Source organism: Saccostrea echinata, unplaced genomic scaffold (assembly GCF_033153115.1).
Source record: "Saccostrea echinata isolate AGI-Se365-2 ecotype Australia unplaced genomic scaffold, CSIRO_AGI_Sech_v1 ptg000029l, whole genome shotgun sequence".
NCBI lineage: Eukaryota > Metazoa > Mollusca > Bivalvia > Ostreida > Ostreidae > Saccostrea > Saccostrea echinata.
The window spans coordinates 3,428,678-3,454,540 of record NW_026889778.1 but is presented as its reverse complement, the minus strand read 5'-3'; the positions used below and the strand labels follow the sequence as shown (position 1 = coordinate 3,454,540).

The window sequence follows — 25,863 nt, the reverse complement described above, 5'->3', positions numbered from 1 at the left end:
AGTTTTGCATTATATATATCGAAGTAAAATACTTTTCAAAATGTGGACAAAAAGTCCATGTTTTTTATCTTGACCGAGAAAGACAGACGAATTTAGACAAACTTTTTTTCTCTATTTAGAGAAGTGCATAAAATCTAATCATGGCGTGGATCCTGGTCAGCTAGCAGCCCAACTGGAGGGGATTAAAGAGACAGATTCCCCTAATGCCTCCCAATCGTCCTCCCAGCCCGACTACTACACGCCGAGCGTGTCCTCACAGTGTAGCTCCCCGAGATCTGATCCCGCATCCACATCCTCCGATAGACAGCGGGGAACCAGCTCAGACGACAGAAATCAGAGAACCAGTGTAGAAGAAAGACAAATGAGAACTAGTTTAGATGATAGGTCTCAGAGAACCAGCATAGAGGACAGACAAATGAGGACTAGTTTAGATGATAGGTCTCAGAGAACCAGCATAGAGGACAGACAAATGAGGACTAGTTTAGATGACAAGTCTCAAAGAGGCAGTGTTGTAGATGACAGACAAATGAAAAGTTTAGATGACAGACCTCAAAGAACCTCATCCAATGACAGAATTCAGAGATCAAGCTTAGAAGAAAGATCACCGAGAACTAGATTAGATGATAGGTCCCCGAGGACCAGTTTAGATGAAAGGCAGAGGAGAATAAATATGGCGCCGGAAGACCAGAGAGGGAATGCTTTACAGAAGCTTGATTCCGTGAATAAAGTAGACAAGGTATTGTTAATTGATAAAAAAAAATATATATTTTATAGATTTGGAGACGGGATAGACAAAATAGTTAAAGCAAACTGACACATATGCTTAAACACTGATTTTCTGTAAACGTTATTGTAATTCTTTAAATTAACTTTTAAATCACATTTTTGTAATCAATGGGTACATGTATAATTGAAGTACCATCAGGTTGAGTTCATGATGGATGCTGAATTTTTTTAATTTATCTCAACTATTCACTGAAATGACTCAAGGTCAAAAATATAATGTGAAACCCTTAATATAAAAAGATGAAACTAGAGTATTTCAAAGGACACGTGGTCGCTTGTTAAAGGAACTTTTAAAATTGTTTGAAATGTGATTTTTTTTTCATTCCAAATGCACTGAAAAATTTTAAAGGCTAGGTCAAATTCATAAAATTTTCACCAACCTCTGACGATCTTGTTACGGTTAACATCCTGATAATCAAATCCTCGTTTACTACTGCAAAAATCTAGAAATAGTACGAGTTTTATCAAAAAAATTCCAAAAAACACACAAGCTCAAGTAAGGTATATTTGCTGCAGTCTTATCGATTGATTGTATGTTGCTTTAAGTCCGATTCGAGAATATTTTACTTGCCAACGCCTGTCGTGACAAGGGTTTTTAAGGTCTCATCCGAAAGACCCGCAACTTTCACTTCAAAGTGCCGATCGCTTGGCGAGGGAAGAGTTGCTACCCTTTTTTAAAATAAAAGTAGGTAAGTCGCGGCCGGGGTTTGAACCCACAACCGATCACAGAGTGAGTGCTCCAAAGTTACCGTGACGGTCAAAGCCTGACCCTAACAAACATTTACTATAGTTAACTATAATAAAATGTTTGATACTTTCTATGAGACTTCAAAACTTTTTTTTTTTTTGACATTTCCATAGTATAGTATTAATTTTTGTTAGGGGACCCTTAATGATTGAAAAGTAAGTGTAAGACAAAAGTAATTTATTAACTTCATCATGCCTCCTTTCAGTCATGTGTAAAATTTTACTTAAATGCTTATTACATTGAAAAATATTAAGATTCACAATTCCCGTATACCTTGGGGACAACATGTGACAGAAATGGTCTTTTAACTTGATTATTTTGTAAAGGTATATTAGTCATTTATATCCCGTGAGAGTTATCTCTCTTTATCATAGGGTCGATAAGCGAACATCATACCAATAACATTCGCAATCAGCAAGATCATTATGCTGCATTGTAACTAAGTAGATTCTGGTATATAATTAAAAAAATATTACTTAAAGGAGGGTTACAACTATGACTTTGAGAAAAATATAGTATTCACACTATTAAATTATGCTTTGCAAAACATAAAATACAAATTGTTTTCAAGATTAATAAGAATCCTCCGTAAAGCTCTGGTATCTCAGGATTTCAAGGAACATTCTCTCGATTACTTTATTTTGTTTATTTCTTTTATTTCATTTTAATCATCTAAATCATTTATTTGATTATTTCTTTTTGGAATTCAAATCCTTTTAGCAACACCAGACTAAGGGAACTAACTCAAGCTTTCTTTTGTTTTCTTGAATGGAAGAATCACTCTGTGAGTTTTTTTAAAGCTAATAAGTACGATTTTGTTTCAGTCCACACAGCAAGAGGAAAAAGACTGGGGTGAGATTCAGGTGAGTTTTACTTTTGGCTGACTTATTATATTTTTACAATCATATTCAGGAGAAGTGATAAAAATTAAAATCTAAATATTAATTCTCAAATGGTCTGATAGTTAATTTTTACAATCATATTTAGGAGAAGTGATAAAAATTAAAATCTAAATATTAATTCTCAAATGGTCTGATAGTTATGCTATAAATGATATCTTCTTAAAAATATTTTGCTTTGTTTGAAAAACAGTGTATCAAGATTTGATGTGTTGTTTATAGCTGCAACTAAGTCATGACGAGTACGAGAGTACCCTTCATATCCACGTCATTCAGGCCCGGAACTTAAAACCCAAGGACATTAACGGACAGTCGGATCCCTTTGTCAAAATCTATCTTTTGCCAGGAAGGTGGTGAGAAATCAGCGAATTATATTTTCCCCAAAGTTTAAAGTCAGAAGTGGTTAATAGTGAAGAAAGACCATATAGTTCTTTTTTTCTTCGTTTTATATATATATATATATATATATATATATATATATATATATATATATATATATATATATATATATATATATATATATATATATATATATATATATCTCTCTAGGAAACTTTAATTTATTTCGATCCGTTTAACTGTAATATATTGTAAAATGGTATTGTGAAAAATCTGTTTGTCTCTGATAAATATGAAGTTGTATGTTTAATTTGATAAGTTCGGAGAACAAGAGAAGAACTAAACACATTTCCCGTACATTAAATCCGGAATGGCATCAGACGGTGATTTTCCAGAACCTTCACCACGAAGAAGTTAAATATAAGACTCTGGAGATCACTGTGTGGGACTACGATAGATTCAAGGCTAATGACTTTCTGGGGGAAGTCGTCATAGACCTGTCAGGTGAGTGCGCATGCTCACAAAAAAAAAGAACCAAAATGTTATTTCAAATTTTATGTAAAAATCGAATTTTTCGACATGTATTTTTTTTTTTGTTTTGGGACATAACCGGAAATACGTCTGTTAACATTTGAGCTTGTCTAGAGATTTAACTATATACATGTAGTATTTACTTGTAGTTACTGTGTATTAAACTATTTTAAACTGTATTGCATTTTTAGTGGAGGGTTTTCTAAATGACGAGCCTCATTGGTATCCCCTACAAGACCACGATCTTACAAGGGGTGTAGAACTTCCAAAACCTACGGTGCTGCCGCCTACAGGCAGGGCGAACGACGTACGGAAGAATTTGACATCGCAAAGCGTCTACAGGACTTCTCGGGATTCACCTAATATGCAACGACGAAAGGTATACATCTTGTGTTTTTTATTTATTTGAGATGCCTTATGCAACAATTTTGTAATGTGAAAGAAATATGTACAATTTCAAAATATGATGAATAAATTGAAAATCTTTTGCATATTTGTAATCTGAACTTGGTACAAGTACATGTATATGCGTCAGTGGCGTTTTTAACATGCTTTGTAATGTATATGTTTACTTATTTATGAAATGTTGAATTGTTGCTGGAAATACCTAATACAATATTCAGTATTATCTGTTTATTTTATTTTCTTGGAATAGGGTGACAAACCTGAAGCCATGGGACGAAGGAGGCGTTCCCTTGGCAACCTGGCGGATGTAGACCGTAAGATTTGGCAGTCCAGTGTCGCGTGCATGGTTCCTTCTCTTTAATTTTTAAATAAATTTTGTTTATTTTTAAAGATCCTTAACACTGATGATTCTAAATCATGTAGTGAGTTGTGTAATATTTATTTCAAGGAAATATTCTATTTCTATTGCTTTATCCGTCTGAATCCAACTTCTGCTTGCTTTATATGTTTTCACAATGTGCTTGATTATCATTGACTTTTGCATGTTTTTCTTTTTTCATTTTGTTTTTATTTCATTTTGGACAGAGCTAAAGTCAACCAGCAAGAGAGAAGCTGTTTTCATTCAGTAACTTAGATCAAGGTATATAGTAACTAGATACTGAAATAATGTGAAATTTAAAAAAGTTGATTTGTAGTGTTTCTTGATAAAGAAAAGACATATAAATAGGAAGCCTAGAGGACTGCATCATTATTTTCACTCTGGCGATATCTTTGTTTCTCTACTTTTGCTGCCAGGTAGTTTGTATGTAGCTTGATCAATATGTAGTTGTAATAAAAGCATGCCAGTTGGATATAGATCTTTTTATTCAAAACTTTGAAGGGACGTTCCTTTATCTAAAACTCTGCGTAAATTTATCGTTGAACAACACAGTATTTGAGCTAATTTACTTCTGAATCGGTACAATTATTGAAAAAATGAAAAGAGAAGATAACGTGAAGTGATAATTGTATGTACATTTATAAGCAATAAAAACCAAGCCGTTTTGCATTGTTTTTATGAACGAAAACAAAGCGTCTTCTAATGCTACAAAAAGTTAAATGAAAAATGGTTTATTTTCTAAATTCTATATTACAATAGTATATTTATATTTGGAATTTATATTATAAACAATTATCAAAAACAACTTACCGATTAATTGCTGTACAGTGCCTATCAATGCACACTTTTATAAAAAAGGAACAAAAAAATATAACTGTGATGTATGGCTTAGGAACGTTTTGCTTTCCCAGCCAATGTTTGCCTTTTTCTGCTGTGTAGGTTCCTCTACCTCTGATTCCTTGGAAACTTCCTCTACTCGCTCGTCACCTCTTCTACTACGTCACAAACCATGTGATATGCAACTTCAGTATTCTGCGCATGCACCTGGTAATGTAACCCATTGTTTCAGTGGTTTGTCGCACATCCTGTCTCTAGCACGTCATTTCCTGTCTCCTTGTTCCCCGAAGAGAAAACCTAGTTCCGGTGCACGTTCATTTCGGCGGTTCTTTCATAAGACAAAAAATGAAAACAGGTTATACATATGTCTGTAGTTTATCTGTGTGTCACATCTGATGTGGAATGCAGTAGATTCGAACAATGCTGAATGAATCAATTCATGAAATCCATTTTATTTCAAGCAAACCTTTGCGAACCACGTGCACACTATACTATCATTGCGCATGTCTTCCTAACAAATCTTTATATCTTTTTATATTGGTCATTTTGCAAGCAGACTTTTGACGTTCCTCCTAAAGCTTGTAAAGCATGACCAGTCTCTGTATTTTATTTTTGTCCTCTAGTTTTATATACATTTAAATATTTAATTACATTTATGAATATTGTTTGTTTAAATATCTTTTATCAGTTTTTTAAAACTTAAAATGACACACACCTTCAAAATCATACGTTATCAACAATTTCTGTTTTGCTAATTACAGACAATTTTGTTTAACAATTTTTCTAGCTAAATTTGAATTTTATAGACTTTCATAACTTTTTTTCGTATGATTTACAGTTCAGACATATATATATATATATATATATATATATATATATATATATATATATATATATATATATATATATATATATATATATATATATATATATCTTAAAATTAATATTTCTCTCTCTTTTCTGTATATCATTTTTCTTTCGATAATAGCAAATGCATATTTACTTGATAGAGTAAATAGCACAGAATACTCATCCCTATTTTTTTTTTTATTTAAGTTAAATAGCAACCATCATTTCTTAATTATTTTTTTGTAAGAAGTATTGTTTTGAAATTGTATCTTTTCAAAAAATGAATAAGAAACAAAATATCACAGAAAGGATAAAAACGCTTTTTTTTAATGGAATATCACATTACATGTATTTTAATTAAACCAATTAATGCATAATTTCATAGATTTTTGTATGACATGCTTTACTGTTTTTGAAATTTAAAAAATAAAAATTTTAAAAAAGGAGATTACACATCATCATTGTTCCGCTGAGATTTAATTTATTTCTTTTAACAGTTTTGCTTGAATTCCTACGTTTGTTTCCATATCAGTTTGTTGTTGGTACCGTGCACGTGGATAATATATTTATATATTTAACTTACATGACTTACTTCACACGGAGTTTCTTTTTTATCTTAAAATAATTGTAACTCCATAAATTTTAAAGAAATAGGGATTAAAAACTGCATGTGCTAAGGGCCTTAAATCTGTACATCTTCTTAAGGAATTTTACATTTACATTTTTCATTAGAATTTGAAAAAAAACATATTGCTTTTTTTTCTAAAATGAAGACAGTCCAAGAATGATCTTGAACTTCACCAGAGTTTAGTCTTTTTTTTTCTCTTAATTTTGTATTTAAAAAAAAGCAACAGACGAACAATATATCTGGTAAAAAAGTTTACATTGTACAGTAAGTTGTCCAAATACTGATTTTCACAATTCGACATCTATTGATATTATCCAGTTTACTAAGGACATTCACGCTCTGTTTCAGGAGTATGACTACTTACTGGCATTACCAAAGTTTTGATTGACCAAAGTATATATCTAGGTAAGGTATTAAATAAATGAATTCTTAAATATTTTTAGTTAACATGAACAAAAGTATTTCATTGAAATTTATTTTGTTGATTTACGAATAACTTTACTTACAAAAATTATTCACTTTTTTATTATAAAACTTTATCAAAGTACAATTTTGGAAATAAAATTTGAAGTGCATTTCATAAATTTTATATGAAAAAAATGCTTGATAACTTTTTAGGTCCTTTTTTCAAAGCAGCCTGTGATATGAAGTGTATAAAAGTTATGTAAAATGTGTAGATAGCAAACGCAGAAAACACAGGAGTGCGTGATCAGACACGGGGTGTATGTGACATAAACATTAATCTGCTCTTCTAATTATAAACAGGGCAGTTAATGATTACTTGTGATATTTATTCATTTTTTTTATCTTTTGAATTAATGATAAAACTTATGTAGGCATTAATAAAGCTTTTGTTTACTTAGTTGAAATAAAACATAATTAAATATCACATAATTTATTGATTGACTTATTTATAATATATTCTAGCTATCTACTGTAGATGGTAAATCACTTGATTAAATATTTATGACTGTTTTAATTGAGTGACATTTACAATGGACTTGCAAGGCCTATGTGCAAATCTGCCTTTCATGTAGAATTCAGATGTGGCACTTGATTAAATCATATTATTGTATAGACTGATAATGTAAAGCATGAATTATTTTTATTTAATGTGTGCAATATAAATAAAACATCCGGGCATTGGTGCAATATTTCTATTTCCGATGTACATTATAATTGTTGTAGCATTACATTATTATTTAAAGCATTTGTATAAGCACACAATTCTTTTGTTTATTGTTAGGTAAAATTGTAATTAGAATAAATGTAGGTAGATTTATGCCATTTATGAAATGTTCCAATTTTTAGTAGTACATTTTTGGAACGCTGTGTTACCAGATTTTACTCAAATAAATATATTCTTCTCTTTTTTCGCCCCCCACAACCGAGGGTATACATGTGGTGTTTTTATCTTTAATTATATCATCAAATGAAATGCATTTTATAGAAATAGATTTACATATCTCATTCCTAATCATAAAAGATTAACATAACTTTAAGAGAATTCAACATCATATATATCATTTTTGTTAAAAACATATTCATCGACATTTGTTATTTGTGATGTTTTATGTATTGAGTTTTTTACGGAGTGGTTTATTGTTGACTTATGGTGTAGAGATGACAATTATATGATGTGATGACATATGCCCCTAACATTGTTAAAACCTTTATAAATGTGATCTTCTGTATGATTGTGTGTTTATTTTGTACAAACGTTGAAAGCGATGAAGAGGTATGGTCAAAAGCAATAAAATTGAATCTGAAAAACACTTCAATGTGTAGATCTTCTGTTTTCTATATAGGTAACGATACTAAACATCCTATAGTAATATCCATTATAAATTCTGAATTATCTTTAAATTGGGTATTTTGTAGTATGAAAAGTTTTTCAAACAAAGTTCAGGTTTCTACTTCAACATTAATTATTTAAAGGTATAGGTTTGGAATTTAAATTACTTCGAATGAGTTTTATTCAATATACCCTAGCGATGTTTTTAGACAAAATATTTCATTAATGTAGGGTTCTTGCCAAAAAAAAAAAAAATCAAAACATTACGTGTCGCGTTTTCCAAACCAAAAGTAAGTAACCATTATGACATGAAAGTAAAGAAAACCACTGACAAAAGATATGGTATCAGAAAAAAAAATCCCGGAAAAACTCAAAAGACTATACTATTATTTTCAGTTTTCGAGTATTCGCACTAAAGCTTTTCTAGAGGCAACTAAAGTGTAAAAACCAGAAAAAGCACTTGCTAGACAATGTACAGAATAACAGGAGCCGATATAAGACAACACTGTAGGATGCAGACACATCACGCAGGAATTTTATCCAATAGAAGACCGCGAGATTCCGCGTGCCATGGTAACTGTAGAACCCGTGAGAAAATTATGAAGTTGTCTGATTTATACAGGCTCAACAGTCATGTAAATACAGAATGAAGGCGGATTTGTTTAGGGAAAACTTCGTGGTTAACCTTTAAGACTGTGATGTTGTTTTGCAGAATTAAAAGGTCTTTATTTTTGTAAATACATATATAATGTAATTACTTTTTTTTCTCTTTTGATAAAGAGAGTATAACTGAACATGTAATTTAAAAAAAAAATGTAGATGAAATAGATAGTCTCTAACTTTATACGCAAAGAAATTTATTTTTATAACACTATATAGCTTAGTTGAAGTATGGAATTAAAAATTTCAGAGATATATAATTAGGAAAGTGGCAAAAAGTGGAAAGGCTCCAATGAAATCGGACCCTGTCCGTAAATGTTACAGTTAACTAAGAAAGCGCTAAATGGGAAAAATAAGAAATTGATCTTTTCTTCTATAAAGGTGATGCATTTTAGTGTGGTAAAAATATATTTCTTCCCTAAATTTCTACATTTCTCCCCTGAACATCGAACCGCTACTATTTATCGATATTTTACTTTTAATTTTTGCCTTAAAAATATTTATATATTTTTTTTTCAATCCTTAATAAATGCAAATTTAAATTAAATAAAATGCGCGCTAAATCTTCTACATTTAAAAAAAATAATAAATCTGCTCTCTTTTACCAATAAAATGATAAATCGGATCATTTTCTATTGCACTGCTTTCCTTTCATATTTTTTCTGTTTCAAAGATTGCTTTTAGACGTTTTCAAAATTAAAAAAAGGAAAGAAATCTGAAAAATATCTTATTTTCTATTATACAATTCACTTGACATTGTGTGAGAAAGTAAACAGATGGATTTTGCTTGTCAACGACTTTTTTCACTACAGATAGAAATTTGTATCTTGAAATTGAGGCGGATTTGTTTACAGGTAAACAAATCTACAACGTAATATGATAGCACTTAGCGGTTCTCTCTGTCTCATCCCAAGAATGTTTCCGTAAGGGGTGAAATGAGAGATAGTGGTTATTACGGGGACACGGGGGCTGTATCTTTCCCACTACGAATACACGATAAGACGGTTTGAGGAAGACTTTTCGTGGCTAAATGCTAATATGTGTCTAATTTAGAAATGATATCTGTGTTTACCAAACCGACACATTACGACTTGGGTCATAAGATAGATACACTAGTGTTGACATACTCTGTTTTCAGTACAATTGTTATGGGTACCCGATTTAATTGATATTAAAGGAATGTAATTTAGAAGAAAGTTATAAACATAATTACTACGTAGAGGCTAATAATTGTTTTATAGAAATATATGAATATTTTCTAAAGCCTTACATAATTTAAACTTTTATTTTATGTTGAAGTTGAGATAAAGCTGAGAAAAGTTCTGTTGAAATAATGATATTTTCGTTCCTTTGCTGCTTATTTTCTTACTTTAACTGGTTTAAAGATTTAGCAAATAAATGCCTATCAAGATAAATAGTTTGTTATTTTTAGAAAAGGACTACATAAATATCTTTTGGAATTTTTTTTTAACTATTGTTGTCATTGAAGGAAAAATCGTCTGGATCTACATGTATGTATTGATTTAATTAAAAAAAAAATGAAAATTATTGTTCGCCTGTAAAAAAAGCTTAAAAAACAAATTATGACCAAATAATGTTCTTTGATTTTCATAATCTAATTTTGGATGCATTATGAACAAAAGTCAGACTATTCACTTGTTTCCTAGTTTGCTTTTTCGGCATATGTGCATAGTTGGTTGACATTATTTTGACGATTTATTTATATGCTTGAATTTTTTTTAAAAATGCAACAGTTTCAGGGACGACGGAACTACGGAGAAATTGCAAAGTTTAAAGTATATTTTAATTGTATTTCTAAACACCGTCCTATAGAATTTAAAAATAAAACAAATACACAACAAATTAAATCTATAAATTTGTATTCTGAAAAATTTGCTGTGTTTTGAAAAGATTAGTGAAAATATCATTCCTTCAAAAGAAACAGGAAACCCGCGGTGACTGAAATAAGATTTCTCTTGTTGAGTAATCAGCCATCTTTCCTGTCACTTCTAAATTGGAATAGTGTCAGCGAGATACCCGGATTACTTGATTAAACTGTGACGTAATGACCTAGATAAGGAACAGACGATAGAAGAATGTTCCTATGACAGGTCGACATTTTCTCCTGGGACTGTAGCGACATAGCAGAAATATTTACGAAAAAATCGTCTCTTCTCCGTGCTGAACTACAAATATTATGTCCTGAAAAAAAAAGATTTATTATTTTGGTTTAAAAGGCCTAATTTAAACCTAGAAAATATTTATACGGTATTATTATTTTTTTTTTTATTCTAAAAGAAGGTGATTTCATGTACTTAATCTTAATTACTATGCCTAATTTAATTTCAATTTTATATATGTGTATATTTACATCAGTATGTTTCTGATTTTTGGTCGTCAAATATCGAATCAGGTCAGTTGTGATATGTTCGTACATTATTTACACCGACTTTAAAAAATGCTACCAACTGTTCTTATTCCATTTTATGAACAACATTTATTACATTGTATCACAGGAAATCTAATCACATTCCTTTACTGTTTTAGAACAAAATGAACAATGATAAACTTAAAATAAAGCTGATTTAAAAAATATCTGAAAAGCATAAGCATTGTACCTTTTTACCTTTTATAATAAACAAAATAAACAAACATTTACAAAAAAAGAAGAATAACATTAATTTAACTTAAAATAAAGCTGATTTTAAAAATATCTGAAAAAGCATAAGCATTTTACCTTTATAACTTTTATAATAAACAAAATAAACAAACATTCACAAAAAAGAAGAATAACATTTCCAAAACAAATGAAGGGAAAATAATTCATTAAAGTATTATACATTTTTTTCTCTCTTACGTTTGGTACTTTTATTTGTATGAACCGGTGTTTCTTTTTTTTTTCTTTTGGACTTTTTCATTTCCGTGAAAACAACTGTCAGGTTACAAAAGGCTCTTTGTGGACAAGTTCAGCAGAGGTTGGAAGAAAAATGCACCACATTTAATATGTTTATAAATTAAAGGTTTACTAACTGGGAGTTTTGTACTTTTATCGTATCAGAGGCGGAGCGTAATGTTCCTTAAGCCGATGTTTTCTGTATTTTATCCAATGGGAGATAAATGAACCATTCTACAAACACGTTTCAATTAGCCTTATCAGGAGAACTGCAGTTTTAATAGTCCTAACCAGGGCCATACTTAATGTTATCAACAGATTCCGTTTTGTTTTTACACAATCTGCAAATATTTGTGCACTTTTATCTCATAAACAACAGAAAATACTGATTTCATGTATCAATAAATAAAAAGGGATCTTTCTTAACAACAGAATTTAGACTCTTCATAAATCTTCGCATAACTGTATAAATGATTCTTATTTTTTCCGTTTCTTGTATTGTTCTTCACTTAAAACGTTTTATATCAATATTATCTTCTTATGCTTGTAACTTCTGTTCAAAATAAAGCCCTTAGGCTAATGATTTTTTTTCTTAGTATGGAATGATTTTTAATAAGTTTTAATCATTTTTTGCTCTGAATGTTTAAGAAACACAATCAGAATTTTTTTTCCGATTAAGTATAATTTTGTGTACCTTATTGCATAAATAATATTTTTTTCGGGTGGAAAGATGAGTACTTTAAGAACTTAAATTTTTATTTTAACTTATATACGTTTAGCTTTAATAATCATGCAATTCAAAATGTATTCCAAAAATGGAGGGTTGTAAATTTATATACTAACAATTCTAATACCCAAATTTTGGAATATTTGCAAGCAACATTAAGATTAAAAAATAACTGGTTGCTTCTGGGATGAGACCAAACTACTGAAGTGGAATTTGCATATTGCGTGATGATCAAATTTCATTATCAAGTGTATAAAATCGTTATTTCATTACTTGTACATACTTATTCAAGTGAGCACATATAATGCCTTTAGAAATGTAGTAAAGATGAATCTTTGACTTTTTGAAAAACAAAATAACCAATGATGTATATTTTGATCCAATTGCTTCATAAAAAATTTGCAATTAAAGATATGGACATGTATAGAGAGATATGGAAATGAATACAGAGATATATTCAGGAACAGATCTTTGATCTATAAAAGATTAATCTAAGATACCCTTATCACCTGCATATGGGGTTTATGTCTCCCAGTTGATTCGATACGCAAGAGCATCCTCTACGTACAATAAATTTTTAAAAAGAGGCAAGCTTTTAACCAACAATTTGATGAAAAAAGGATATCAACAGTCTCGTTTGAAGTCATCATTTCGCAAGTTCTATGATCTATACAATGACCTTCTCAGCAAATACAATCTGTCATTAGGTCAAATGCTGACTTACGTTTTTCATACTAATTGTTAGGCCATTATTTACACACTGAAATTTTCTACGGATTTTTTACGTTTACCAGATCATGACAAAGAGAACACGGCGGGTGAGACCGGTCGACAGGGGATACTTACTCCCTCATGCCACCTGATCCGGCCTCTGATGTTTTTGGAGGTCCGTGTTTGCTCTGCTCCCGATTTGTATTGTTTAAATGGACTGTGAGCTTGAATACTGTTCCTTATCTCCATATTTCATACATGAAGCAGTCCATCAAATTGATAATTATTGTTAGAAAAAGGTTCTTTAAAAAATCCCTTCTTTTATTTATTTTTATTCATTTATTTTAATTTTTTTTTTTTTTTTTTTTTTTTTTTTTTTTTTTTGTATCATCATCTACATCAGATTTTCATAATCTTTATACAATATGATATATAGCTTAGAAACAAGAGAAGAATATACTCATACAAGGAAAATTGACATTTTAAATAACATTTTTGAGTAATGTATGTGTAAATGTATTTATACACTTATGTTTTGAATACCAGTAAAACATCTTTATCTTAAGCTTATATTCTAGTCTATATACTCCCCCGAACACAAGTAGCACAAATATTTATTCCCGATCGAGACATTTCGTAAAGAGACACATGTATCTGTGTTTTGTTAAAATTAAACACTGCAGAGCATTTTTGGCCCTTTTCAAAAAAATCTTACGATTAAGATCAAAAATGGACACTCTTTAATTTTTTTTTTTTACAAAGATGTTTAATCTATCTAAAAGATTATTAATATATCATAATGCAAAAGAAATGTAAAGCTTTTTGTTACTTACCATAGCTTTGATACTACAGGCGGAATTGGAAATTTTGTTTTAATTCGTAAGTTATTTTGTAGAAAGGGCTACTGGAAGCGTACAAATTTTCTCTGACATATTTTCCACCCTCGTTACTCACTCAATTAAGGCACTTCAGAATATTAAGGATTAATTTGTTTCATCTCTCATAATTACTATATAAATTATCACAGTACCCTAAAATTTTTAATGTATTTTTGGGCTATTGGAAACTACAAAAAGGGCGATTTTGATGTCTCATTCAATAATATCTATTTCATAAAATATCTCAGTAGGTCAGTATTTCTTAAAAATTCTTACTACTAATTTTCCCCCATAAAAATTGACCTTTTGAAGTGAGAAATATTTTTAAAATTGTCAATCTTTCCTCCTATAAGTCCTGCTTTAAAAAGATACATACCCAGAAAAAAAAAACATGAAATGCTTGAAATGCAAATGATACATTTAGAAAGAAAATTTTGTTATTTATATAGGTAAACACAGGTTTTAAAAAGTCATTCTTTTTTTAAATTCTTAAATGGAATATTATATTTTTATAATTTGTAAACACCTATGTACGTACAACAGGGTACAGTATCCGTTATCTTGATTGCGCCCTCCTGATTGGGTAATCCACAAGGTATGATTCACTTTGCATATTTATGTACGAGGCGCCGAGGATCAATTCTTTCCCAAACATTGAATATAAACACGACCATTACGTGTCCATTACGGAAAGTCGTGTTTGATGTGTTTGTCTGGGACCCTGCTCTAACTGCAGAGCACCAAACTTCTTACCCCCGCCCTGTAATATACTTGGCATGACAACTTAAATCTCTTGAAAGTTAGCTAAGCAGCTTTACAAAGTTACCTGTAGCTTAGTATATTCTAGAGGTGTTGAGTTTTAGGAAAAACATCTTTTGTTGATGAAAACTTAGGTTTCGAGTTTTTGCAAGCAAAACGAGGAATAAAGTAAAGTCAAATCTGGAGTTAGTTTCATTTACATTATTCAAAAATACCTCGTATCACTTCAAAATGTAAAACATATTGGCATGGATAGGTATGATTTGTTTATGGTTCTACTACCAATTGAACCCATTTACGCTTAAACTTTGTGGCATAGCAAGAGTTTATCAATAATTTAAAAAGGCGTTTTCTTGTCTTTATTAAAAATATTTATAAAATATATTCTATAAACTTGTAATTCTTATTGTCAGATCCATTCACTTGAAAGACTCTCAATGTAAAAGTCTATATTGTCCTATAATTTCAAAATCAGAGCATGAAGATTAAGTCTAACTATCTAGAGGATATTATGATGATAAAGTTAACTTTTCTTCACATATTTGGCTATATTGTTTTAACGTCTCGTCAACTTAATTAGCATAACTGGAACAGAATATCTTTCTAGAGTATCTTTTAAAACATACAAAATAAATAACGCATCGGAAATTGGAATGATTTGGAGTATTGATATCGATTGCTTGACTCAAATGTTAACTGTTTATTAATTAAACGAATATTCTCTTTCAAATTATAATATAATATCTAAGTTTAAGTCTCTTGATAAGGCAATGCTATTTTGTGATCAAAAAGAGGGTAAGAAAACAAAATAATGCTTTCTATATTTGAAGTTTTATTCCTCTTTTTAATTATTCCTTTATTTTCATCAATTATTTCGTGGTGATACTTTTTTTTAAATTAACCGCTTTATTACTAAAACACTTTCAAATAGGAAAATTATAAGAATAGTGAAAAAATTTGATCGTGCTAAATCAATTTCTATATTTAAGAAAATGATTTAGATTTTTTTATACAGGTTTTTTTTTCTCCAACGTAAAATGCATTAAGAATATGGTTGTAATTTTTAAGGTTCAATATCTTTTTTTTAATTCAAGGATTTGATACATATTTTCTATTATATATAATATAATAATTTTTATATATCAAGCTTGATAAGAGAATAAGCCTTACAATGCACAAAGAGTAGCAAAACAAAACAATTCATATTGAAATAACTGTCAATGTGTCATTGAAATAACAGTTAATATGTCATTGAAATAACAGTTAATGTGTCATTGAAATAACAGTTAATATGTCATTGAAATAACAGTTAATGTGTACTTAAAATAACAGTTAATGTGTCATTGAAATAACAGTTAATGTGTCATTGAAATAACAGTTAATGTGTCATTGAAATAACGGTTAATGTGTCATTGTAATAACTGTTAATGTGTCATTGGAAGTATTTTCTTCCTCTTCTTTTTTATTTTTATATCATATCTGGGAAGAAAAAAAATAAGATGGGTTAGTGTAATAATATCATGGTCGAAAGATATATGATTTTCTTTAAAATATATTTTTAAAAGTATCTTTATAGATTTCTGGCTAATTAATGGAGTTTTACACTACATGAAATACACAGTATTTTTTTTATTACAGTTATTTGTTATTTCATTAAAAGTTTTGTTTTTGCTTGCATTCTGATTTCCTGGTGTTTTTATGAAATATAAAAATAAAAGGATTGATGTTTTAGTGTTGAATATGATTAGATCGCAAAAATCATGAAGGGTATTTCTTTATGGACCTTTTTCTCTATAACTATAATCCAAGGTCTCAATATGAGGATACTAGTACTAGTATTTCATATTAAGTAAATTAGTTAAGACGTTTCTAATCATTACAGTGTTGAGTGAGATGCCGTTATTATTAGATTGATTGATTGTATGTTGTTTTACGTCCCATTCGAGAATTTTTCACTCATATAGAGACGTCACCATATACCGGTGAAGGGCTTCAAATTTTGACCTTTACTCGGCACTCAGCGCCATTGAGCAGTGAGGGATCTTTATCGTGCCAACGCCTGCCGTGACACGGGGCCTCGGTTTTTAAGGTCTCATCCGAAAGACCCGCAACTTTCACTTCAAAGTGCCGAGCGCATGGCGAAGGAACAGTTGCTACCCATTTTATCGACTTGGGTCTGTCGCGGCCGAGATTCGAACTCACGACCTCCCGATCACGGAGCGAGCGCTCTACCGACTGAGCTACCGTGAACGGTCCGTTATTATTAGAAACGGCTCAACTAATTTAACTAATTTTCTCGTCATAATTGACAGACATATTTGGACATATATTAATCATAAAAATTATAATAATTATGCCTTTTAAGTCTGATTTGTGTTTTAATACTACTCGTAACATTTTTTTTCAAATTTTTTTTTAAAGAATCTTACTATAAAGAATTATGAACAAGTAAACAAAATTCTTCATAGACGATTTTATTTTACTACTGTTTTTGATAAACACAAAAATCTTTAAAATTTCAAGAGACTGTGGTTTTGACAGATCTTGAAATCAAGGTCGCTATCTTAATAATACCGGAGTCAAAACTTTAGCCACCAAGAGGTCTAAAATTCTCAGCCGGAATAGTAGACCTCTTAAGATCTCTTAACCTTAACAGTTAAATGTAAAAATCTGTACGTACTTAAATCAAGGAGGTTAAAGCTTAAGGCGACACTACCAGAGGACTGCCCTGTATACATTCGGAGTTCCTTTGTACACATTCGGAGTTCCTCTGTACACATTCCAGAGTGACAGACGGTACATATTGCCTGAAAGGAAATCAATTTCATCTTCTATAACCAATATTTTTTTTACAAATGTATTATCATATGTTCTTCAATAAGAATATATCGTTGGAATAACCATTACAATTTGTAATGAAACGTGGTTATCTAATTATTATCAAATTCTAAACTGTACATATTTTTTCATATTTTTGTTTTATTATCAGCTCTTCATTTCCTCTTAGAAAAGAGACAGAGTTTATATGTTATCCAAGCTTCTACCTGATTGAACAAAGACATTTCAAACGAGTTTCTATTTTTTTCTGTCATTAAACAAAGTTTACTCAAGGGAGGGGATGAGGTAATGGTAAGATTTAATGGTAACTGACAGTAATTGATAATAATTTTTTATAATTTCAAAAACAATGACAGTAAAAATTGTAACTAAATCTGATTTGAATATAAAGAAACTTCCATGACTATTTATCAATATTACAATGTAATTATCCCCTCTGTACTCCTGTGGACGAATGAGGGCGTATTAATTTATACATGTATTGCATATTTATTTCATGTGCTTCCTGCTTTATTTTGATAAAAGTATTTTCTTAAAATGTAATTTCTAATTTAATTACTAACATTTGCAATTTAATTGTAATTCATTTAATTACATTTCAATATCCCTGTAATGGTTATTTAATTGTCGGTTTTGGGCAAGTATTTCTGATTTAATTAATTACTTTCCCATCACTGCACCAGGGTTGATCCAGAAGTATGGTCACTAGTCCTACAAAAACTTTCCTGATAGGACGTCATCAACAAAACTTCACATAATTATAACTTTATACATGTTGCCTAAAGAATTCATTCAGATAGATACAATATTTTTGAATGAAATATGGATATGACGAACAGTAATCAAGCTCAAAAGTCCATTGAAACAACACAATCTGGAGCAGAGCAAACACTGACCTCTAAAAAACATCAAAGGTGGGATCAGGTGCCATGGAGGAGTAAGCATCCACTGTCAACCCGCCGTGTGCTCATTGTCATGATCGGGCATACAGAAAATCTTTAAACAATTCTGTGTTTGAATAATGGCCTAACATTTAGTATGAAAAACGCCAGTCAGCATTCGACTTAATGATAGATTGTATTTGCTGGCAAGGTCATTGTATCGACCATAGAACTTGCAAAATGTTGATCTTAAACGAGACTGATATTCTTGTTTCATCAACTTGTTTGTCAATAACTGGCCTCGTTTTAGAAATTGTTCGTACGTAGAGCATGCTCTTGCATATCGTATCAACTGGGGGATATAAACCCCACATATGCAGGTTGTAAGGGTATAATGCTACATAGGTAAGGGAAGTTGACGAGAGGGAAGTTGAAGTCATCGCATTTATCAAAGTTTTGATGTAAAGTTAACATTAACGTCTTTTTCTAGTAAAGTCTCCAAATATGAAACGGATCAGACTCTGTGGTATCAGACTCTGTGGTATCTTTTATTTCAAGTTTGGATATATCGAGTCGACATATGAATAGAAATAGCTATTGTAAATTGATAATACGTCGTCGATATACCTAAATGTCAAGTTGAAGGCCACAGAAAGTGTCTTCTTTTCATGTTTAAGTTTTTAATAGATTCTGCATCATTAGAATACAAAAATAGGTCGGCTTATAACGGGGAGCAATTGGTACCCATGGGTATTCCTACAGATTGTTGGAAGACCTGATCTCCAAAAACTACATAGATATTGTCGGTCAGAAACTCAAGCATCTTTTTAATATCTACTTCAAAATAATTTTGCAAATGACTAATGACAAGGTAAGTAACTTTACGATTTTCATTTTTATTAAAAAAGCAGCTGTCTATGATGTCAAAAAGTCTGGTCTTAAATTTATCACAGGGAATGGTTGTATAAGGTGTTGAAAAGTCGTACGTTTTGATGTTACTTATTTTGGTAAAATTTTGTGATTTCATATTTTCTATAAGTTCCTTGGAGTTTTTAAGTACTAAAGTACACATCTGATTTACACCACTTCTCAAATATATTGTTGTACTGTACTTTTGAAGTTTCTCCTTCACTGCTGTTAATGTTTTAGTAAGCAGTAAAGAAAGAGGCTTGGTAGAACATTAACTGGAACCCGCTATGTATCTTTGTTTGTAAGGATTTTTATGAAGTTTAGGAATCCAGTTTAGATTTGATTTTACAAATTTATTTGATTGTTGGGAATATTAAAAATATTTAAAACTAACAAACGATTTTGAAGAATTTCCTCCTTAGAAAGGGAGCTAAACGCAAACACAAAGTTTGGTTAGGTCTATAGCCGCACGAAACAATGTTATCAATGTCTACATAATTTCCTTTCAGCTATTAATTCACAAACCTATCAAACCTTTCACATGCATTCTGATGTGTTGTTGGTTTTTTTTGTTTTGTTTTTTTTATATATTTCCAAATAATTTTAGAGCCAACATGTACTATAGTGTTACATGTAGGTTTTGTGTTGCTGATCAAGATTATTTGAACTGTTTTTAAGTCCAGTTAAAACTCATTCCGCTGCGTGATGATATATTTGAGTAGCATCAGAAGCAGGTAGCGATACGGGCTGACTATTCCTCCAAACACTATCTCCTTTCTTGACTATGTCCATCTTTTGACTTCCATTTACAAACTATATTATATATCACATTTGAGATATTTATACAGTGTATCATTCTCATTATTTATAGTTAAAATGTCTGACGTCAAATATTGGCAGGAATCAACCTTTCAAACAGAGGCAAGGAAGAAAGTGTATTGAGGCTTAGTCAAGCTTTAATTAACGTTACTAACACTTCTGTCTGATGCTACACGAGATGTATCGACAGCTATATGAATATGGAAACAATTCAAATAATGGCACAACCAAAACATAAATGCCAGCCAACTCAACTTATCATTATTCCAATTTGAGAATAAAAACATTACAGTTTTGATTTTTAAAGTTGTAATAATTGTTTGCCAGAGATAGAAAATTGATTCCAAATTTCAAATGTATCAGTATCTAGCCATTTGATGCTTTAAGAATGAAAAGCCACTCTTTATACATTGAAGACTCATGGTTGTACTGTTTTTAACTAGGTCAACAGTTTAGTTTTCATGCTAGTGGTTCCTGAATATTTCTAGGATAATATGTTATTTTTGGCCTTTGACCAATATATTCTTTATTAACAAAATATAACAAGTGCGAAAACACTTTGGATAATGAAATGCTAGTATTATGAGAATGGAATTGTATTGTTAAATATAATTAAAATATTAGAATTTTAAACTAAATACATGATAATTATTCCAATCTGAATTTCTTCCGTCCATTTTCTAAATCCTACCCCTTTAATCAAATATTACAAAAATCTGAATGATAATAATTAAGAAATACAAATAATTAGTAATAATCATTTATAACCTCCGGTTACTCATTCTGCCCTAATTCAGCTGACGTTAAAATTATACAGGTCGAAGATCAATTCGAAAGTTAAGTTGTTTGGAATGTTGTTGTTGTTTGCTTGTCTTTTATTTATTTATTTATTTATTTATTTATTTATTTATTTATTTATTTATTTATTTATTTATTTATTTATTTATTTTTTGCCTATATTTTTAAAAGTCTCCATTGCATACCATTCAATTATTTGAGAAAAAATGAGCCTTAACACATATTTGCAAAATGATAGGTAAAAAACATACGGAAACTATACTTGAAGATTAAAATTAAAAGAAAAATAATTTTGTAAATGAAAATGAAAATTGAAATCTAGTCCGATTTTTCTCTGCATCACAGTAAGTCTAACTTTGTTTTGCATATTTCCCCAAACAGTGAAGCTTTAAATTTTTAAATTCAAAATGATTTATTACATGCATGGTTATTTTCTTCATTTAGAACATTTTTGATTTAAGAAATTATTCTTTATAGCCATTCGTTTGTATCAACTAAAACCCCGAGTAAACGCCATCCTTAAAGTAAATATGTTCTTCTAAAATTTGAGAAGCAGTGAATAACTAGTAATATGCTGGTATCTTTGTCTTAAATACCAGAATTCAGAAAATAACACATTTTGAATTAGATGTAAAAATCCATATATCCTCAAAACAGGTATGAGCATAGCAGAATGAAATGTTTACTAATTAAAAATAAGACCAAATATTTAAAAGTTAAAATATAAAGATACACATGTATATTCTTTGAATGAGAAATGTAAAAAAAAAAAAAGAATAAAAGAAAGAAAAAGAAATCCATCCTAGTAAATGTAAGCTCATTGACCGTATATATCAAAAGACTGTGGAATGTATTATCATTTCCGATATCTCAGCGGTTGATAAAATTGACCCCAATCAGACCAATATGCCCCCTGTTGGGTGTAAACCCCTCACGTTCTCTGACTTCTGTCGCCACCCTGCCGTCATATAGATTAAAGGCCCCTGCTTGTCCGCTTCAACCACAACCGACTCCAAAGACAATCGGTGACGATGTAAATCGTTCTCAAGTACCCATTAATTTATAATTTTCTCTTGTCCTTTTAAATCACACCCGCTTCCCCATAGAAAGCGATGTTAACATTCCTCAGCACGGGTTCACGTTCTTGGCATCCGGGCATTTCGCCAACGATTAGAACTACGTCACAAATGATACAATTCTCATGCAAACACTCGGACTTTCAATCGTCTGTCGAAAGCCATATAAATTCCGGTCGCTCCACAATGCTGTAGGTATGTTTGCTATGAAGATACAAGTCTTGTTGTCTGTTCCCACGGTTTGGACCCGGGATGAAGACGGAATCGGTTTTCTCTTTTATTGTGAACGGAAACAGATAATCTTTAGACTTCTTTTAAGTAATGATAAGATGAGTTAGCCAGTAATCGTCTCTAATTAATTCACATGTTACAAGGAAAACTCTAATGAAATGCAACATTTATGTAACGTTCATGAAACATTTTCTTATCCATGAAATAGAGATGTCCACTGGTTTCTATCTTTGTTTATTTGTCCGACACTTTTAATTTCCTAAAGCTTTTTTTTTTAATTTGTTGTTGAAGATGTTCTTGTTGTTGTTAAATTTTCAGCTATTAAACCCAAACTTTGAAAAAGTAATAATTTTTTCTGATCATTTGCAAAGTAAGGAAACTTTTTTTTTAAAGAGATCTGCCCTTAAACACAAAATGACCAATTTTCTCATAAAGTTGGCCCTAATATTACAAAAAAACTGGTGTTTTCTTAAAATATTTTGAACAAACCTTAGCATTTTTATTGTACCTTTCAAAGCAAAATTAAAAATTAAGTTAATGTTGGATGGATTTCAACCTTTTTTTTTTAAATTTATGACCCTTCATGACGACATTGATGATTTATGGATTCTTCACCAACAAAAAAAAAGTACTGTTTATAAGACAGAAGTGTTACATACAGCATAAACAAGCTCTTGGAATTTTAAAGTTTACACTTAAGGAGGTTGGATCCTGCCATCAAAAGTAATGAGAATTTTTTATCAAGTATATTTTTAGAATTTATACACATAGCTTTATTAAAAATCAAAACAAAAAATGGGGGTCAATGCGCTTCTTTTGGCGCTACAGAGCATTTAGTTTGACCTTTTTGCACTGTAAATACGTCTTACACATAAATCAATTATTAAAGTTTTTCCTTCAATATTTTTTGTTCAAATAAATTATGGTGAACAAACACAGTCTTATTTCATCTTAAATAGACACATTAAAATTTGTAACAACGAAGAAATTTTTGAATTACTCCGCATGTTCAATTATTTGACCTTTTTGCACTCAAACATTCTCATTTTTCTGGCATTAAAATTTAACAAGCAAAAAAAATCATTTGAAAGTAATGACATTTTACTGAATTTAAGAAGAATGGTTAAAAGTATCGTATATATTCAGAAAAGAAAATTAAAAGTGGTGGTCTGTGATGTTAATTTTTAGATATTACTAAAATAGTGCTAATTTTAAGCTTAAATTAGGGTTATTTTTTTCTTCATTTCCACAATATATTTGCTATATTTATCAAATATGATGATAGAATTCATGACAGTTTATTTAATAGATAATTTAGTACCAGTATAAAACAGTCCACTGCACAAAATAACTATGTGTGCAGCCTGCATGTAAAAATAGGAATCCAGACTTAACATACTTTAAATACTTCAAAAGAGAAAAAATGATCATTTTCTTCTAAAAAAAACCTTCCGCCACAAAATATAGTTCCTCACTTAATGCTTTTGGTATGGAATTTTATCATGGAGTTTTAACTGAATATAGTTAAATTGGCATTGTAGAATCCAAATTTATTGTAAGAATTAAAACATTATGCAGAATTTTTGAAATATAGGTTAAGATAAGAATCTGCTCAAAAGCTCAGGAGCGAACCTCGTTAATAATAAACTTTTCTATAACTGAAAAAATAAAACAAAAAAATTTCTCCTTTTTTCATCTAATTTAGATTTAATGAATGGGGAAACATATGAGTAAAACAAACCCTTAAGAACAATATTTTATTTCTTAGAGGGTTTTGTAGAATTTTCCCCATTTGTAATGATTATATTTTCCTGTCTGTTGGTTATTTTATCACACCGGCTTGTATGGCTGGGGATACTTACTCCTCCTAGGCACCTGATCGCTTCTCTGGAATCCCATTTTTATACCCAAAATGGAATCGCTTGTAGATTTTTTAAACCGACTCCTGTTCGTTATCTTCACCTATTTCATCCTTCATTTCATATCTTACCTTTCCTCTGCATGTTCTTTCATAAAGATATCAGTAGCAACTGTTTTTCAGGAGTTTGTTGTTTTTGCTCGTTTCTTTTGTTCTTCACTCATTGATTTAAATTTACACCCACTGAACATTTTCTCTTCCATTACTTAATTTGCAAACGTTTCCCTTATATAACAATCTGTTTGAATATAGGCACATCGCATGACCACAAATTCATTGTTAAGGTCAAGATCTAGTAAATAAAAGGAGCCTACAGATTTCTCAAATTTGAGAAATAATTTCCTTTAATGAAGCTTTATAAGTATAGCGTGGTCAAATAAGGTGTTTCGGGGCATAATTTGTAGGTAAACAAGACGAAAAATCATATCTTAAACTTTCATTTTCAATGAAAAATTAAGAAAATCAGTCATGAATATGGGAGTTTTTTCCATATCAGACAAATTAAATGTATCCAGATTGCCTACAGTCTCACAGAAAACGGTATTTTGTATGTTCTTAGCCTCTTCTTTAAAATAATATTAAATTGAATATATGTTTCGGGATTACTTTTAACATGATTTCAAATTGAATTCCAGAAAAGTACTTTATTTTCTACATAATTCTTTTACAGCTTTAAAGTACGGGAAAAAGAAAGTTTAATTTGATTATGACGTCATAATGGATCTAGCATCAAAAAGGCAGTCTAAAATCATTTACTAGATCTTGACCTTAAGTCATAACGATCGGCGTAATTTCACAGTGACGCCATAAGTGGTCGACATGTTCAAGACATTTAAAATCAATTCATGGCTTTAAACGCTAAAAAGCAAAAATTTGTAATAAATCAGTCAAAAATGAAAGTCAAATATTAAGGTATCATTTTAATTTTCTTATCGGGATATAAATACGGGTTGGTAAGTGACCAAAACATGACATAAAGCTTTAACAAGATTTGATCACGTGGCCAGCCCGTATTTATATCTTTATAATTGTTTAAAAATGATTTCTAAATAAAACCCGATTACCGTTAGCACTCCATTAACCATAAACTAGTTATAATCAGTTTTTAGGCCATCTGTATGAAACTAAAGATTTCTCAATTCTAATACGATAAATGCCAACAACTAAATTGTTTTTCCATCGTCAACTTTCCTTATTTATGCAGTAATATTCCGCTATCACCTGCATATGGTGTTTATGTCTTCCAACTCATTCAATACTCGAGAGCATGCTCCGAGTACGATAAATTTTTAAACCGAGGCAGGCTACTGATAGAATTGATGTTACAGGGATTTCAGCAACCTCGCTTAAAGTCAGCATTTCTTTAATTCTATGATCATTATGATGACTTTGCTAGCATATGTAACCTATTTTGGCTGAGGTTTTTTTTAATTGTTAGGCCTTTGTTTTTATACTAAATTTGACAATGGAATGTTCCGACTACCTGAAAATCACATTGGGCTCACGGCAGGTGTGATCGGTCGACAAGGGATGTTAACTCCTCCTAGGCACCTGATTCCACCTCTGGAA

At 30.5% G+C, this 25,863-nt stretch overlaps 2 protein-coding genes and 1 long non-coding RNA gene across 3 annotated transcripts in view; all 3 read left to right on the top strand.

Moving 5' to 3' along the window:
* The window catches only part of LOC133195477 (uncharacterized), a 44,657-nt gene extending 39,117 nt beyond the window's left edge, over nt 1-5,540 (top strand). Inside the window, exons 13-19 of the mRNA XM_061331330.1 lie at nt 120-736; nt 2,359-2,397; nt 2,656-2,786; nt 3,092-3,276; nt 3,495-3,682; nt 3,959-4,022; nt 5,027-5,540. Of these exons, the coding sequence (XP_061187314.1) occupies nt 120-736; nt 2,359-2,397; nt 2,656-2,786; nt 3,092-3,276; nt 3,495-3,682; nt 3,959-4,022; nt 5,027-5,298 (1,496 nt within the window). The 3' untranslated portion in view covers nt 5,299-5,540. The remainder of the gene's footprint in view (nt 1-119; nt 737-2,358; nt 2,398-2,655; nt 2,787-3,091; nt 3,277-3,494; nt 3,683-3,958; nt 4,023-5,026) is intronic.
* The window catches only part of LOC133195481 (actin-related protein 8-like), a 239,032-nt gene that overhangs the window by 168,411 nt on the left and 44,758 nt on the right, over nt 1-25,863 (top strand). The window lies entirely within an intron of this gene.
* Nucleotides 6,570-8,176, top strand: LOC133195478 (uncharacterized). The gene is made up of 2 exons (XR_009722212.1): nt 6,570-6,806; nt 7,020-8,176. It is a non-coding gene; the product is annotated as an uncharacterized LOC133195478 (long non-coding RNA).